The 16,193-nt window shown below is 43.3% G+C and overlaps 2 protein-coding genes across 3 annotated transcripts; both read right to left on the bottom strand.

Moving 5' to 3' along the window:
* Positions 1 to 396: 396 nt before the first annotated feature.
* On the bottom strand, positions 397 to 8,530 carry gtf2h4 (general transcription factor IIH, polypeptide 4). Of its 2 annotated transcripts, none has more exons than XM_080005347.1 (14): positions 8,409 to 8,530; positions 8,204 to 8,322; positions 8,019 to 8,123; positions 6,439 to 6,570; positions 6,164 to 6,349; positions 5,463 to 5,571; positions 4,874 to 4,942; positions 4,378 to 4,461; positions 4,114 to 4,291; positions 3,885 to 4,015; positions 2,955 to 3,002; positions 2,761 to 2,839; positions 1,722 to 1,783; positions 397 to 734 (listed from the first exon to the last, which is right to left on the bottom strand). In XM_080005347.1, exons 2-14 carry the CDS (start codon positions 8,317 to 8,319, stop codon positions 624 to 626), a joined length of 1,410 nt encoding a protein of 469 aa, XP_079861473.1. In that variant the 5' UTR covers positions 8,320 to 8,322; positions 8,409 to 8,530; the 3' UTR covers positions 397 to 623. The 2 variants fall into 2 exon arrangements, with proteins under 2 accessions (XP_079861473.1, XP_079861474.1); XM_080005348.1 differs by having other exon boundaries at positions 8,204 to 8,319; positions 8,409 to 8,496.
* Positions 8,531 to 8,945: 415 nt separating this feature from the next.
* Positions 8,946 to 10,632, bottom strand: polr1h (RNA polymerase I subunit H). The gene is made up of 4 exons (XM_079999398.1): positions 10,263 to 10,632; positions 10,008 to 10,108; positions 9,310 to 9,419; positions 8,946 to 9,179 (listed from the first exon to the last, which is right to left on the bottom strand). The coding sequence occupies exons 1-4, from the start codon at positions 10,378 to 10,380 to the stop codon at positions 9,155 to 9,157; spliced, it is 354 nt and encodes a 117-aa protein (XP_079855524.1). The 5' UTR covers positions 10,381 to 10,632; the 3' UTR covers positions 8,946 to 9,154.
* Between the last annotated feature and the right edge of the window lie 5,561 nt (positions 10,633 to 16,193).

The following is a 16,193-nucleotide window of genomic DNA, read 5'->3' as shown; positions in this document are numbered from 1 at the left end:
ACTCCGTGAAAGTTAGCGGTGTAGCCGAGGAGCCCCAGCTTCCAGCTGCGAAGCTGCCGCCCTCAGAGGCGTGTGAGGTGGATGCTGAGCGAGGGGAAGACGGTGGACGGCGCTTGACTTTTCATTTTTTTTGAAAGTATGGACGTATGTTAAAACGTATATTAATTGGTTTCTTTAATATGATTTGGAAATATTATTTTTCCACTGCCGTTTTTTTTTTTTTTTTATCTGGAAAAAAAAAAGATAAGTATTTCCCTCAAACTGTAAACTATTGCAAACATTTTAGTGCTACTGTCACCCAACACAAGTTTATTCGTTTCTTCATGCTAACCCAACAATGTTTTCCACTTGGTCTGAACATTCAAGAAACGAACAACCCAAATTCCACCATCACCATTTAATCAGAAATTGAATGATGCAAATTTTAATTCTAATAAGAAATATACAAAATAATGAGGCGGGCGCCGCCGCCTTAGCACTGAGTTTGTGCCTCGCCGCCATGATACAGAGCCTCTCACAGAAGCCGCGGGGAAGTTGTGAAACCCAGACTCCCGCATGTATTGTTCGTCGCGGTAATGCTGCTGGCTCCTCTACGCTCCTCCTCACTTCTCCCCCCCCCCCCGTTAGTTGTGAGACTTCTGTCTCTTCCAGAACCTCTTCACTTCGCTGTGTCCGTGTGTCGTCACCACCATCATCCGATGAGGAACATTCTGCCACACTAAACAGCCCAGATCCTGGAGAAGCCGAAAGGAGGAGACGGATTAATGGAGTGAAATAAAGAGCAGTGTAAGGCGCGACAGATAGGGCCGATAGAAATGTCAGCGGTATCAATCAATGGTGCCCCGCCTTGTTGATAATATTATCCCAAAACGGGGTGACATTCAGTATTGAAGGACAGGTTTGCTTTTTCGCAACCCGGGCCTTTTCGACACGGTGCTTCCAATCATGCATAACTGTTCGTAGCACAACCTCGCTAAAAGGTTTACAACTGAGAAACTTACCCCTCTGCCGCAACTTCTCACGGTGCTTAAATTAAGTACGGGGGAAAATTTAAGTCCTTATAAAAAATATATATGTTAAAAAAAAAAATCTCTTGAAAAGAGGAAACGCAGAACGTTAACACATGCATTTTTTCTTTTGCATGTTTTGTTTAACAGTAAATATCCCATTTTATCTAAAACGACTTTTCGCCAGATCCGCAGTACATCCAAAGCGTAACGTTGGCTACAGAAAGTTGCCAGTCGGAAGCGCTGCAACTTCATGTTTCTAGTCTCTTATCTTCGTGCGGATGAGCTGATTTGTGCAAAACAATCAACAAAACTCTGTATGACCTGATGAAAATGCACGTTTTCGGTCAATTCTTTTTCTTTCGGTATAACATATGAAGTCGGACAATATTGTGAGCTTCCCGTTTTCAAAAAGGAAATATAACGTTTTCTCACGGTTTAAACGTTTGCCCCGTTGGACTGCATTTAAGCACAGTGAGAAGCCGTGTTTCTCAACCTCGCACCACCTTGTGCCATAAGCAGTTCTAAATGATGAAAACCACCATTTTAGGCCACCCTATCTTTTAATGGAGTGCATTTTAAAAGGTTAAAGGATGGGCACCAGTTGGGGGGGGGGGGGGGGGGGGGCTTGTGAGCCATACAGAATCTTTCTTGCTTTCTTTTCGGAATCTAAAATGTCTCCGCAAAGTAAAGAAACTTAAAAAGGAATCTTACCTGAGCTCTGTCTCGCAACACCTCAAAGTCTGCCTGGGAGAGGAACTGGTTATAGAGCACTCCTGTGAACCAGCCGTTGACAGAGAGGTAGGCGGAGAGCGGATTAGGGGAATTTCACGGGAAAGGGGAGACAGCGAGGAGGAAAAATAAAAGTACGAGTTGAGCGAGCAGAACGATAGCGAGACTCATCCGCTCTGTGCCAGCTTACAGCATTTCAGACAGAGCATTTGCAGCGAGAAGACAGGTGCGTCTGGAGTAGAATTATATCTACAGTTCTGTCAATTATTGAGTGAAAGGATGCCGGCCTTTGTCATTGGCTCAACAGACAAACGTGTTGTTTCTCAAAAATTAATTTTGGCATTTACAAAGTTGTACAAATTGAAAAATCCATGCTGATGGCAAAGTTCAGCCTGTTGCCATGGACTATGCTCACCAAACAAAGTCTGACACCTTTCACTCAAGTACATATTCATGTTGATCACCTGTATTATATAAAAAATATCTATTTTCAGATTTTTTTCTTCACTTTAAATAATATATTTTTACCTTTTTGTCACCTTTTACCTAAGTACATATTCATGTTCACCTCCTCTTTCATATTATATCAAAAATAAATATGTATCAAAAAATATATATTTACAAATAAATATTTGTATTTTTAGATTTTATTTGTACATTTTAATGTATAAAATTTTACGAAAATATTTACTTTACTTATTTTAATTGCACTGAGAGTCACTGAAAACAAAGCAAAGTGTTTTTATATATGAGCCTATACATGACTGATTATATGAATGAATACATGAATGATTATAATAATTACTATTAAAAGAAAGTTTGGTCTCTGGTTCAGTTGAACACTACACAGGGTTTTACTGAAGTAACTATACTAACATGAAGATGTTCAATAATAAATGTTAAAGAAAAGATTTAAAAGACCAAAATAACCTTGAACTTGTATACAAACACAGACAAAGGCACATGAAAAAAAAAAAGCAGCCTGCATTCTGGCACACTCCAGCCTGCAAGGCTCACTCACCCTCACTGAATTGTAGCCGATCTCTCTCCAACTCCCACAGTCTGATCTGATCTGTGATGGTCGGGGGCAAAACTGGGGTCTGGGGGGGAAAGAATGAAGGAAAAAAGGTTGGTGGGCGAAGAATCGCGCACTAGGCAGTGGTGAGGTGGGGGCCCTAATGGTTCAGTCCACTAATATTAGAGAGGGCGTGGTACCTGTTTCAGCATGACAGGATGTGCTCTGGTCCTTAGAAAGTGGATAATCTGAAAAGGTGAAAGAGACTTTATTACACAGGAAATTAAGGGAAACTCTAATACAGGATTAATTCTGCCACTGCATAATGACATTAAAAAGACGTCAGTGTATTTTTTAAGCACAATTTTTGTTTTCTAGGACTTGACACAAACCATATATTTAAAATATCAAAAATATCATATTTTCAATGTGATCGTTATTTAATAAAATATTATGTAATCTTAGTCTCATTGTCTACTATTTATTTATAATATCTATGGTAATATATATATATATATATATATATATATATATATATTTATTTATTTTTTTTTTTTTTATATATATGTATAATATATATATATAATTAATGCCATCTAATAACTGTCTATTTCCAACCGCACTGCATTAAATTTACATTTCTTTGTCCTAATTGTGCTTTTTTTCATTATGTTACGATTTGAACAAATATCACAGGGGACATCACAGGTTTTCAATGATTGCTTTTTTTTTTTTTTTTTTTTAAGGACTTCAGTACCAAAGGGGGCTATTTTCAAAATATACCCGTACTTAAAATTTCTGAGGAAGAAATTCAAGCACCTCAAGGACCTGGTAAGAACCCTGCTGATATGGGTTGACAAAACGTGGAAAATACACCTGTGGGTCTGGGCTGAACCCTGGATGAATTTGGATATATAATTAAATAATAGCTAATAGCTGTCATTTCAACGCATATTCAACTACCGCATTTCACCGCTGACGCTTCGGCTCTTTTATCCCGATAAAAACGTTCCAATTGAACTTCATAATTTGAGCCGATGATTGCCTACACTTTAAATTCCAAGAGCCAAATGGGCTTAGCCAGATTCAATTCTGATCACCGGATGACGTCACGCTGAGCGGTCACATACCTGTTGTGCGGTGATGCCGTTGGCGATGGCCTGCTGCACCGACTCTCTCGTTACTTGACCGACCACCACGTTAGGGAACCGGTAGAGCATCTCACTGAACAGCGCCACCAAAGCGATCTGAAGCTCAGAGTCTGAACGTGAGACCAAACAAAATAAAACGTTAATGGATTTTTTTTGGTGTCCGTGCAACCCTGAACAAAAGAGTTCCCTTGGAGTATCGGGTTCATACTTGTGTAGGCGTATATGCGGTAGTTGGTTTCGACCACAATGCAGCCGGCGTCTCCTGTGCCGGGGGAGACACCCGCGGCAGCCGAGGAGGAGGAGGAGGACGAGGACGAAGAGTCGCTCGTGACCCCCGCAGCCAGAGTGATGGCCAGCCTGGTGGGGTAGTACCTCCTCGACTTCCTCTGAGGAGAAAGCAGTGGTAAATTAGACAAAGAGCAAACTAAGTGTTAATCCTTTTGGCTTCATTTTGATGTGTTTCCCTCCTCACCTTTCTCTGGAAGACCAGGCCGAATTCCCGCAGATGCTGGAGGAAGGTGAGCAGTGAGTCGCTCATGCCTTCCACAGAGTAATCCTGAGGCCGAGAGGTGCAAGCGTGATCAATAACGGTGAGGAAATTTTAATTCAATTCCTGGTGCATTTAGAAGTTAGAAACGTCAGCTCCTTCCAATTTCATATGTTGCGTTCCCCGCTCAATTTTTTCCAAATGGAAAACAGGGCCAGGTTAGTAGTTGAACTTACCGCAACATTTCAGTCTCATATCAGCAAACGAAAAATCGCCAAACAGTGATAATAAACAAGGCAGATTCTCACAAACACTGCTCGCTAGCTTCCATAATAGAGAGTGATGGTTAACATAGTGTCCACTCAAACAAAAATTTTGAAGCGGAGGAATTTCATATAGATACTTGTGTCAAGTACTGATTTGAAATTTTGGTGCCAACATCAGATATTTGTCAAACAAATAAGAAATATTTTGCACTTACTCTGCCAAGTGTTGAGAAGCTGAGCTGAAATAAAAAGGACAGGATCTCCACTAGGTCCATCCCTCGAGACTAGGGGAAGAAAAGCAAAATGAATGAAATAATTCATTATATTGAATTATATGTCATTATTAAGCACTTATATACCTATTTTGTCAAGTTGGCCATTGACTCTCTTCACCCTTTACCCTAATTTGGAACAGATACATAGCGGATGTATTCTGTCAGATTTCGAACATATTCTCATTGTCTCTTTTTTCACTTTTTTTGAGTGAGGTGCATTGAAAACAGACAAGGAATATCATCGCAAACATCTTTCCGGGTGTGAACGTCTGAAGATTAACAACTGGAATAATCTTCCACAGCTTGTTTCGGGGCAGTCAATGTGTCATATTTGGTTTTCCAACTCAAGTGGAAAATTGCAGTTAATAAACAATTTCAACACAAAAATGTGTTGGGTAACTTTGTTTAACGATTGCTGCATCACCACTTATCCGTAATTAAAAAAAACACAAAAAATCAATTTACCCCCCCCCCCACACTTTATCATTTGTTTATCTTGCATCTGTTTATTATAGTGAAGAAGAGCTACCTGTGCTGTGTTGAGGTACTGCAGGGTGAAGTACCAGAGCTGGCTGGCCGTGTCCAGGAGGAGGAACTGGAAACCAGCGGAGGTGATGCAAGGGGCTTCCCCTGGGTCACTGGGAACGGGGACAACAATATGTTGAGACGGCTAGAAGGTAGGACACGTGTTCCTATGTACACTGGTTAAATCAAGTTTCTTTCCGTTTTGATCATTTGGATTTAAGCACGGTACTTTAAATGATCGTCTTTGGCTCATTATCACTATTCTGTTGCTTGAAATGTTCAGATTTCAGGTGTATTTTACATTATCCTGCCATATTTTATTTGACCAACTAGCAGTTAATTTCCAGCTTTATATTGCTTAAAATGGTTTATTTTCCATTACCCTGCCATATTTATATTTTATTGTGTACATTTAACTGTAAGGTTGATTGTATATTTCACTTTTTCCCCAGATATTGACACTTGCATTCAAATATTTTTTATTATATTGTTTGTTATTACTACTGTCTATTGTTTGTGATGTTAAGGACGTTAAAATTTCCCTCCAGGGATGAATAAAGTATATCCATCTATCTATCTATCTATCTATCTATCTATCTATCTATCTAAATGACAAACTAAATATAGTAAAAAAACATGGACTATCGGATTATCCTTCTTAAAATGTGTAAGTAGGTGTGTACATTAGATTACTGAGCCAGGCACCTTCTCATGAGGCCGGCTTGTATGAGCAGCTGAGCCAAGTCCTGACTGACGGCGGCGCTGGGCGACCCCACCATGAAGTGCAGGATCACCTCCCAGCGCTCCATGGCGTAGCGGTCCAGGCTCTCCATGTCCCGAGCGTGGCGATCCGGGCCCAGGGTGCTGCCCTCGTCCGCCCACGCCTTGCCTCTGTGCGGGAGAGTCGGCAAAGAGAGTGTTGAAAAGTGTTCCGAAAAGCAGTCGCCAATGAATACACCCCCCCCCGAAAAATCACTTACCCTCCGAGAAGAGCAACCCTCAGATTCTCTTTGAACACAGGATTTAAGATGTTGCCCTGTAAACCACCCTGCAGCTGCTGACTGTGCCACAGTCGGAGCCCCGAAAGCACGGACACACATCCGTCATGATCTCTGGATTGGAAAGTCGCAGGGGAAAAAAAGGGGGGAGAAAGATCACTTTATTAATCCCCCCGTGAGGAAATTTGTCCTGTGCATTTTACCCATCCTAACTGTTTGGAAGCAGCGGGAAGCCGGTCGGGTTTGAACCATGGACCTTGTTGCTGCGAGGCAACCACCGAGCCACAATGCCACCATGAGGCAGCTCCGCAGACGGGGTTTAAAATAAATCCGGACTAAGTTAATCCAACTTAAATTCATCCAGAATTTAAAAATGCCTTTCTAATACGGTGCGTAATTTCAAATGAATTAGATCGAGACTAGGACATCTTAGACTAAGGTCATAAAGCACTAGTCAGCTCCTTCTGTCTAGTCTTGGTGCTGGTCTTAGTCCAGATCACCTGACTGACCTGGAGGTCCACATCCATTAACCCAAAGATAAACCTGCCTCTGGCCAGGTTGAATTAGACCTAGATTAGCTCTAACCTTCCTTCTGGAAATCAGGTTTTTTTAAACCTAGATTAGAGCAGGTCGGAGACTATATTAAACCATAACTGAAAAAGGGTCATTTCAGTTAGTACAGATTAAACGCGTGATTTTGTCTAAGACTCGGTCTAATCTGTGTCCTTGAAACCTTCTCCAGAAGTGAAATCAGTGCCAAGTAAAACCCCTTTCCCACTGCACTAAAAACCCGGTAACACACGCTAACATCCGGCATTTGTCACAAGTGGGAAAGGTGAAACCTGGGTCTCAGTCCCGGTCTCAAATGACCCTGCAATAAACACCGTTTTTAAAAGGCTCCACCTCCGATCGGCGCAATAAACACAGTTTTTAAAGGGCTCCACCTCCGATCGGCTCTGACGTAAATAGGACACCCGGGTCCACGCGCTAACTTTGGCCCCTTTACCAGCGCGATGCATTCGGGAAGCTGGCGCATAAATACACAAAGATATCGGTGTATTATTCCATCATTTCTAATCCAATTTAGAATCCAAAATCAGAAGTTGTTTTGATTTCCCCCCCCCCCACACGGCCACCATGAAATGTTGTGAGTGTAGGGCTCGCGCCATGGGGAGCACAGCGGAGAACCCCCACCGAGTATCCATACTACCGGTGCTCCATGCTGCTTCTACTGTAGTATTTGGTCGCTCATGAAACGGCTCAAAATCCGTTTTTGTTTTTCCAAATTTTACAGTTTTATGTTGTTGTTGTTGTTGTTGTTTGTTTAAGTTGCTGTTTCCTTTAGTGTTTTGTTCCTATTCACGCTGGAACGATGACACGCCCCTTTTCCGATGTATCTGTGACGTCAAACGTGACGCACCAGAAAAAAACAAAACAGCATTTCTCCTGCAATGGGAAAGATGTCAATCTATATAGATAGATAGATCGATAGATAGAGAGAGAGAGAGAGGGATATTAGCATGCCTGCTAAATAAATGAAGGAGGCTGTGATGCCATCTTACTTCTGACTGTCTTTCCTCACCCACAAAGCCACCGCTGCCTGGGGAAGGGGCTGATCCAGGAACAGCATGCGCATCACATAGTTTTTCGCCAGTGACGGAAGCTCTCTGAAAAGGATGGAACACGTTCTCACCCAGTTCCGCCATTCATTGAGTTCCATGAAACCCGCGGCCGGCGTGTGGCCCACCTGTAGACAGCCAGGCACGTCGCTGGGTGGTTGTACAGTCTGTCCAGGATCTCCGGAGTCAGCTCCTTCAGATACTCCTGCAGGTTCTTGCACTGCAGCTGGACTCGTAGCTTCATCTTCTACGGATGGAAATGCCAACGCATGCGAACATATTTCGTGTCGCCACTCAGCGTCGTAAAAGAATTCGCACGACGGCCAAGCTTACCTCTGGTGCGATCTGTCAGATGTCCCGGAACTCTTCTGCCAAGTCGTTCAATAAAGATTGCGGCATCATCGTCTCTCAGAGGAGCCACACAAGGAAGCCATGTTGTCTGGTCACGTGACGTACCACCGAGGGGAAATCGTCGTGGTGCATTCCGCTGAGGTCTGAACTCGGGACAAATCAGATCTACTTCTGGCCAGAAACCGTGTAACTTCTACCTAGGAATCCCTGCGCGTTTCACAGCACATTAACATACGTTTTGTACATTGGATTCGCAAGCTTGCTGAAACAAACACCCATTCACTGCGGGCGTCCATCTTTCCCCAAAGAAAGGCGATGGAATACATTCACTTGGAAGTGAGTGCAACCGACTCGGAAATATTTTTTTTCCGAGTTACAGCAGAATGCAGCATTCTTCCTTGCACAAACTACGTTCAGTGGAATTCTTCAGCGGTTGGAGGACGCAAAGCGATAGCAGTAGTTTATACCTACACAAAACTAATCACCACAGAGAAGGAGATCGTAATTCATTATGTTTTTATTTATTGAAATTATATCATACAATCATTATAGAAAAATCCAGCGGTGCTCATTGGAAAAAGGATATCCGCCTATATGTTTAAATAACTTTATTAAAACATGGGATACTGTCAATCATCCACTTGGCATAGCCTTTCATTTTAATGTATCGTGCATAGAAACACATTTTGTACATTTGGTTCTCTTTTGGAAACATCTGGGATGTACACTCAGGAATCCTCTTTTTCTTGATACCTGCAATTAACATGAAAAAGGTGGGAAAAAATGAATTACAAACAAAATAAACAACAATAATGACCGATAGTAAGAGATTGTAAAAGAGTAACCAATAACCTAATTTTGAATACATTCTAAATTAAGTTACCTGCAGTGCACACAGGTGAAGAAGACAGTCTGCCCTTCATCTGCAGATCTCATTTGCCTGGTGTGGTAAATCATCCCTTCTTTATTGCAGCGGGGGCAGTGTCTGTCAATCTAAAATGACAATGTTTCAAGTTTTTATTTGACTTATGCACAGAAATAACACACAAAAAATGAATACAAGAAGCACATTATTTTAACAAGACGTATACAACATGTCAACATGTCTTCAATATCAGATTTTTCCAAAAAGTTTATTTAAGGAAGAGGGGGTTTATCAACAATCAAAAGGGTGTCAGCGTGCAATATTTACTGAGTTTGATTAAAGTAAAGATTTCACAACTATTATAATTGATTAATTGCCAATTATTACCAGAGGACCTTGAATAACTTGTTTAGAGGTCCACGTCAGACCTGTCTCTTTTACACAATTAACTGTAGCCTGCTATTTGGATATTGCAAAAATTAATATATGAATATAGTTTTTTTTTCCCCTTTAATGAATTGCTTGACCAGTCATAACAACAATACAGTAGGGGATGAGTCTGACTAATGCCTAGTGTCCCAGACACATTTTCCAGATTTTAAAGTGAGTCACAAGGAAACTCTCAGCTCCTACAGTGTGCCTAGAATCCCAAGATATAGGATGAGCCCCTGTGATCACCGCCCTGATGAGAGTCTGCCTTTAAAAGTCATACTCACCACAGGTCCCTTAAGTTCCGATTCCTCCACATTATCCAAAATTGAGGTTTGCTCCAAATGGTTAAAGACGACGGTGGATTTGATCTCCTTTACTGCGAACTCTGTCAAATAAATGAAAGGATAAAGCATATATACCCAGCCTTCTAGTGGTTTCTAGCTTGACTGTCGACATGTTAACCGATCGTTTACAGACATTTGGGTGGTTCCAACTGATCAAGTAAGGTCGAGTAAATGCTGATGAAGTCAACTCCTCACCTTGGATGGGGATGCGAAAAGAGCACCGGGGGCAGGTGATGGCGTCCTGCATCCCTGGCAGAGGGAGGATGTTGCCGCACTCCGGGCAGAAGTTGGAATCGCCGCTAAAACAAGACATCGCCGAGGGATACTCATCCAGCCAGGGGCCCGTCAGGAGAAATGCTGCTCTCACCTCAACGCGTGTTCAGCGAGGCGGGCGATGTAAACACCAGCGCGTTATGTCTGATCGGAGGCGGCTCATTCGATACGTTTGTATTGACACACGGACCTGTACGGCGTACGACCAGCAACTGGACGCGACGAACAATCCAGAGCGCCGGAAGTTTTTAATGGCGGTTAATAACACGACAGGCACATGTAGCGTAGTCTTAAATCGGGGTCTTTGGGCTCTTTGGCGGCGCGAGGTTATGACGTCACAGACATCGGTAGCGCCGGTTTGAGCGTGGTTTCTGTCAAAGTAAGGTAGGCGTGTAGTCAGCTTTCCAAACCAATGAACGGATACCCTTTTAAAATGTGTGTGGGTTGAAGTGTTGTGCTGGTATCGAGTGACTAACGGTTTCGGATCAAAGATTAAGATTAAACAGGACAAGCTTGGCTTGCCTTCATTGTCACAAACACACCACAACACATGCGTTATGTGCAGCTGCGGCCGACACGCACGCACACACGCGCACACACACACACACACACACTGTGTGTGTCTTTCCCGCATTTATCCCATCAAGGCTTGTGCTTCCTCACGTGTGTGTGTGTGTGTGTGTGTGTGTGTGTGTGTGTGTGTGTGTTTGTGTGTGTCTCCCCCTTTCCCGCATTTATCCCATCAAGGTTTGTGCTTCCTCACGTGTGTGTGTGTGTGTGTGCGTGTGTGTGTGTGAGTGAGTGAGTGAGTGAGTGTGTCTTTCCCGCATTTATCCCATCAAGGCTTGTGCTTCCTCACGTGCGTGTGCGTGTGTGTGTGTGTGTGTGTCTTTCCCGCATTTATCCCATCAAGGCTTGTGCTTCCTCACGTGTGTGTGTGTGTGTGTGTGTGTGTTTTTCCCGCATTTATCCCATCAAGGCTTGTGCTTCCTCGTGTGTGTGTGTGTGTGTGTGTGTGTGTGTGTGTGTGTGTGTGTGTGTGTGTGTGTGAGTGTGTGAGTGTGTGAGTGAGTGAGTGAGTGAGTGAGTGTGTGTGTGTGTGTGTCTTTCCCGCATTTATCCCATCAAGGCTTGTGCTTCCTCACGTGCGTGTGTGTGTGTGTGTGTGTGTGTGTCTTTCCCGCATTTATCCCATCAAGGCTTGTGCTTCCTCACGTGTGTGTGTGTGAGTGTGAGTGAGTGAGTGAGTGTGTGTGTGTGTGTGTCTTTCCCGCATTTATCCCATCAATGCTTGTGCTTCCTCGTGTGTGTGTGTGTGTGTGTGTGTGTGTGTGTGTGTGTGTGTGTGTGTGTGTGTGTGTGTGTGTGTCTTTCCCGCATTTATCCCATCAAGGCTTGCGCTTCCTCTAGGGGGCAGGTCAGGAGCGGTGGGCAGCTCCCAGTGGAGCGCCCGCTTCCAAGTCCATCGCTGGTGAAACGACGTTTTGTTGTAAACCGCTGCCGACGCTTAAAACGTCATTAGCTGTGGCCGCGTAATAGCCAAGTTACGCCGGCGCGAGTTTGACAGCTGCCACGTGACTTTCTGTGCCGCGCGTTGCGTGCTGCGGTGGAAAGCCTCTGGTTCCACAATTCGCCTCTTCCAACGCGATTTACGTCAAAACGCCGCTTTTAACTTGTAGCCCCGTCGGGTCCCTCGCCCCTTTTTAAATGTATTATGGCTATGGAACGCCCATAACACGTGTTTCTACGGTGTTTTAGGCATTTAAAATGGAAACAGAAAGTCTTTATTCGTCACGCAACACACCACACTACAACACATGCTTGCACACACACACACACACACATGCACATGCTTTGATGGTGGCCGGTGAAATGGATTCTCTGCTTTTGACCCATCCTGGCTTGTCCTTCCTCCGGGGGCACAGCCAGGAGCAGTGGGCAGCATACGTGGACGCGCCCGGGGACCAGGTGATAAGTGTCCATTGCTGGTCAGACAATGATGGGTGCATGTTTTTGGTGGGGGTCTGGACTGACGTGAGGTGGAGGAAACCCCATGTGAGCACGGGGAGAACATGCAAACTCCACACAGAAAGGCTCCTATGTGGGAGATAACCCGCCGGAGCCCGGTGCCAACAGCGCCCCAGGCGGGAATCGAACCCAGGACCTTCTTGCTGTGACTGCGCCACCGTGCCACACAACGGCGGTGGATGGTGAATGGCATTTAGGGAGACTGTCCAAAAAAGGGTTCTTTTCTGTCACGTAATCCTCTGAATCCAAGTATCTGCAATTCATAAAGGCAACATATAGATAGATAGATAGATAGATAGATAGATAGATAGATAGATACTGTTGATCGGAACTTTATTGATCCCTGAGGGGAAATTAAGGCGTTATAGCAGCTCACATCACACACACAACAGCAACAACAACAACAACAACAACAACAACAACAACATAAAGTGTCGGTCGAGTGAAATAAAAGATAGACATCCGAAACATTATATGCAGCAAGAAGAACAGTCCAGTATGGTTTGACATCCCCAGCCTGACCCTGATAGAGCCATCCGGAGTTGTACAAGCTTATCGTGGCTGACAGAAAATATGTCCCATAGCGCTCCCTAGTGCAACATAGTTGAAATAGCTTGTAGGAGCTTCTCTGCTCTGCCACAGTAGGGGATGGGAGGGATTGTGTCCATGATGGCCAGGAGTTTGGTCTTCATCCTCATATTGGCCACTTAGGATTAGGGTGCATTGGATCCTCCTACGTGTGCTTCTCTACAGTGTCCAGGGTGACAAAGAGGACAGAACCAGCTTTCCTTATAAGCTTGTTCAGCCTCTCGGTGTCTCCCCCTTGGTGACCCTCCTTGATGCTGCATCTACAGCCAAACAATGGCAGCACCGTTCATCAGTGCGTTGATTTGGTCTGGCTTTACTTTTCACTGATTGGTGAAACTTTTAACTTACTGGCGGAAGGAAGGGCTCATTAGCCTATGGGAAGACCGGGTAAAAAAAAAACGTCAATTTTTTAATGCCTAAAATATGCGTTCTAATGCAGTTTGCGTTCAAAACAAGTGGTGACTTCTGGCACTAAGGGCTTTCCATATGCTGCAGGGATGATGTTTTGTTGTAGGCCAACCCGGAAGTTAGCATCGACCTGGTTACCTCAACCAAAAGCTGTGATTTTTCGATTGGATTTTTGCAGAAAATATGCTCTGTGGCAAACGTATGATACTTACACGTTTTGTTGAGCAAGATAATCTTCACAAATCAACACCACTTTTAAGATTTTTCAAAGTGTAAATGCAATCGCCAGAAGCGAAAAGCTAAAGTGAGGCTATAAAGGAACTACACCACGGTTGCATGACGTCGCCAGAACTAAGCTTCCATCTAGGAATTCGATTTTGTGGAAAGTTTGAGTTAGAATAGTTTGCAAGAGCGCAAATATAAACACAATTGGAGGCTGGTAAAGGCAGATTAGTGTGTAGATGGCTTTCCGACAACCTCTGTAGTCTCATTTAGCTACTTGTCAGCAACCGCCTTTTTTAAGACACGTAAAAACTTCAAGCTTCAAAATTCACGAGTGGGGTATTTACTGACGTATTTTATGTCGTAGGACAAAACGTGAAAATCTCTTTAGCTTGTGTTAACCACAGACCTTATTACAGGCATTGAACTAAAAAACATTAATAAAAAAACCCCATTGCAGGGCTCTAGACTGCGACCGTTTAGTCGCATTTTGCAATGTTTTCCAATTTCAATGGTGTGGGTGGGTGGGTGCGTGTGGGTGTGGGTGGGTGGGTGGGTGCGTGTGTGTGTGTGTGATGAGATTAGAGCTGAGGCTCTAATCATTGTTGTTAATGACACTACTGAATGTTTACATACTGACCTTATGTTTACACTTGTTCATGTACTATTTGGTGTCTGTTTAAAAAAAAAAAAAAAAAAGCACAATTTAACTTCATGATTTTCTTTCTGCTAAAGCACTACTTCACTTGTGACTTTTTCCTTTACAATGAAACCCCACATTGTTATTTCTGTAAATTGTATATTTATTGCTTACACAGTTAAGATAGAAAAAATATGAATGTGTTGTTTTGCATGTCGATTTTCGGTGGTGCTCCTAAAATTTTCAGTCAAGAGCACCATGCTACTAAACCTGGAAATTAGTTGAGAACTCTGTAGAGCATTCCTGCGGTTCCCTCATCTCAAAGTCAATGGGTTTTTGGTTTCAATAAGGAAATAAGGTCTGTGGTTAACACAAGCTAAAGCGATTTTCATATTTATAAATATGCATCAGTAAATACTCCACTCGAATTTTAAAGCTTTTCCGTGCCTTAAAAAAGTTGGTTGCTGACAAGTGGATAAATGTTAATCGTCATCACGGCGAACAGAGAACGTCATCTACTCACTAGTCCACCTTTGCAGCCTCTAGTTGTGTTACTACACACGCTCTTGAAACTATTGTAACTCAAACATTCCATGCTTTTGTAGAAGAGGTAAGTGCGCAAAATCAATTTCCAAGTTTGAAGCTTAGTGGTGGTGACATTGAAGTCATGCGACTGTGGTATAGTTCCTTTATAGCCTAATGTCAGGTTTTTACATCTGGAAATTGCATTTACGCTGAAAAATAAAAGTGGTGTTCATTCGTGGAGATTATCTTACATAAAACGTAAGTATCGTAAACTTTTGTTTGTTATAGAGCTTATTTTCTGCAATAATCCAAAATCAAATGAAAAAAAACCCATTGGGTTTTGGTCGAGGGAACCAGGGCAATGCTAACTTCCGGGTTGGCCGACAAAAATATATCATCCCTGCAGCACTCTACTTGGATGTCTTCCACTATTCATTTAAAATCTAAAATATGTGTGCTTTAAAACTTGTGCAGGCCTGAAGCACTCAAGCCATTTTCTACGACCTTTACATTTTCTATTTCCTGGCTTTAACGTACATTTCTTGCAATTATCGCTTTCAGTGTGTGTGACATTTACTAAAGTGTCTAATTAGATTTAGTTCAGAAAAATCCTCTTGGGCACATACACATGCAGGATGTACTGTGTATATATATAGTAACAAATGAGGGTAGTAATGTAATCATTACAATAGGATGCAAGCCGTTCTGGGCTATGATGAATGATGAAGGCTGCTGATTAGTATGCTATTCCAGACGATAGGGAGAGGACAATTTTGCTTCCAGATGCTGCACGGGAGCAGGTACCACATCATAGGGTTCTTTACAGCTTCCTCTATTGGCCTTGCTGACTATACTTCTCCTGTAAAGCAGTTCCAGAAGAAATACAAACAACTGGGCGGCTTGCGGACCGATTCCCGTCTTCAGGGACGCCCCGGCCTTTGCTTTACAGAAATGACCACCCACATCATTTCAGCACCATCCAACCAGTGCAGTTGTATCTCCCAGGTGTGCCTTCAGAGAACCTCTGAAGTATAAGCAACTGTAATTCCTGTTGATTTTTGGCCACTGGTAAATTCACTCAGTTCATTGATCTTCATCTGCCTCTACAGTTGTCACCATGTTGACTGCAAACGCCTGTGTTTTTGTACTTATGAATGCTTGTAAAGGTCCATGGTTTGAGAATGAACATCAGGCTCTGTCTTATCAGGATGACCGACAACGACGTGGACAGTGAGCTGTTGGACTATGAGGAGGACGAGGTGGGCGCAGCCGGGGTGGAGGATACGGGGTCTGGAGAAGTCTATGAGGAAGAAGGGCATGAAGGGCTTCTATGTGTCCATTCACTCGTGTGGATTCAGGGACTTCCTGCTGAAGCCAGTGCTGCTCAGGACGGTGGTCGACTGTGGCTTCAGGATTCCGATCAGAGGGTGAGCAGTGCGTCC

Source organism: Zeus faber (genome assembly GCF_960531495.2).
Source record: "Zeus faber genome assembly, chromosome: 1".
NCBI lineage: Eukaryota > Metazoa > Chordata > Actinopteri > Zeiformes > Zeidae > Zeus > Zeus faber.
The sequence above is the reverse complement of the archived record's forward strand: the minus strand, read 5'-3'. Positions and strand labels throughout refer to the sequence as shown.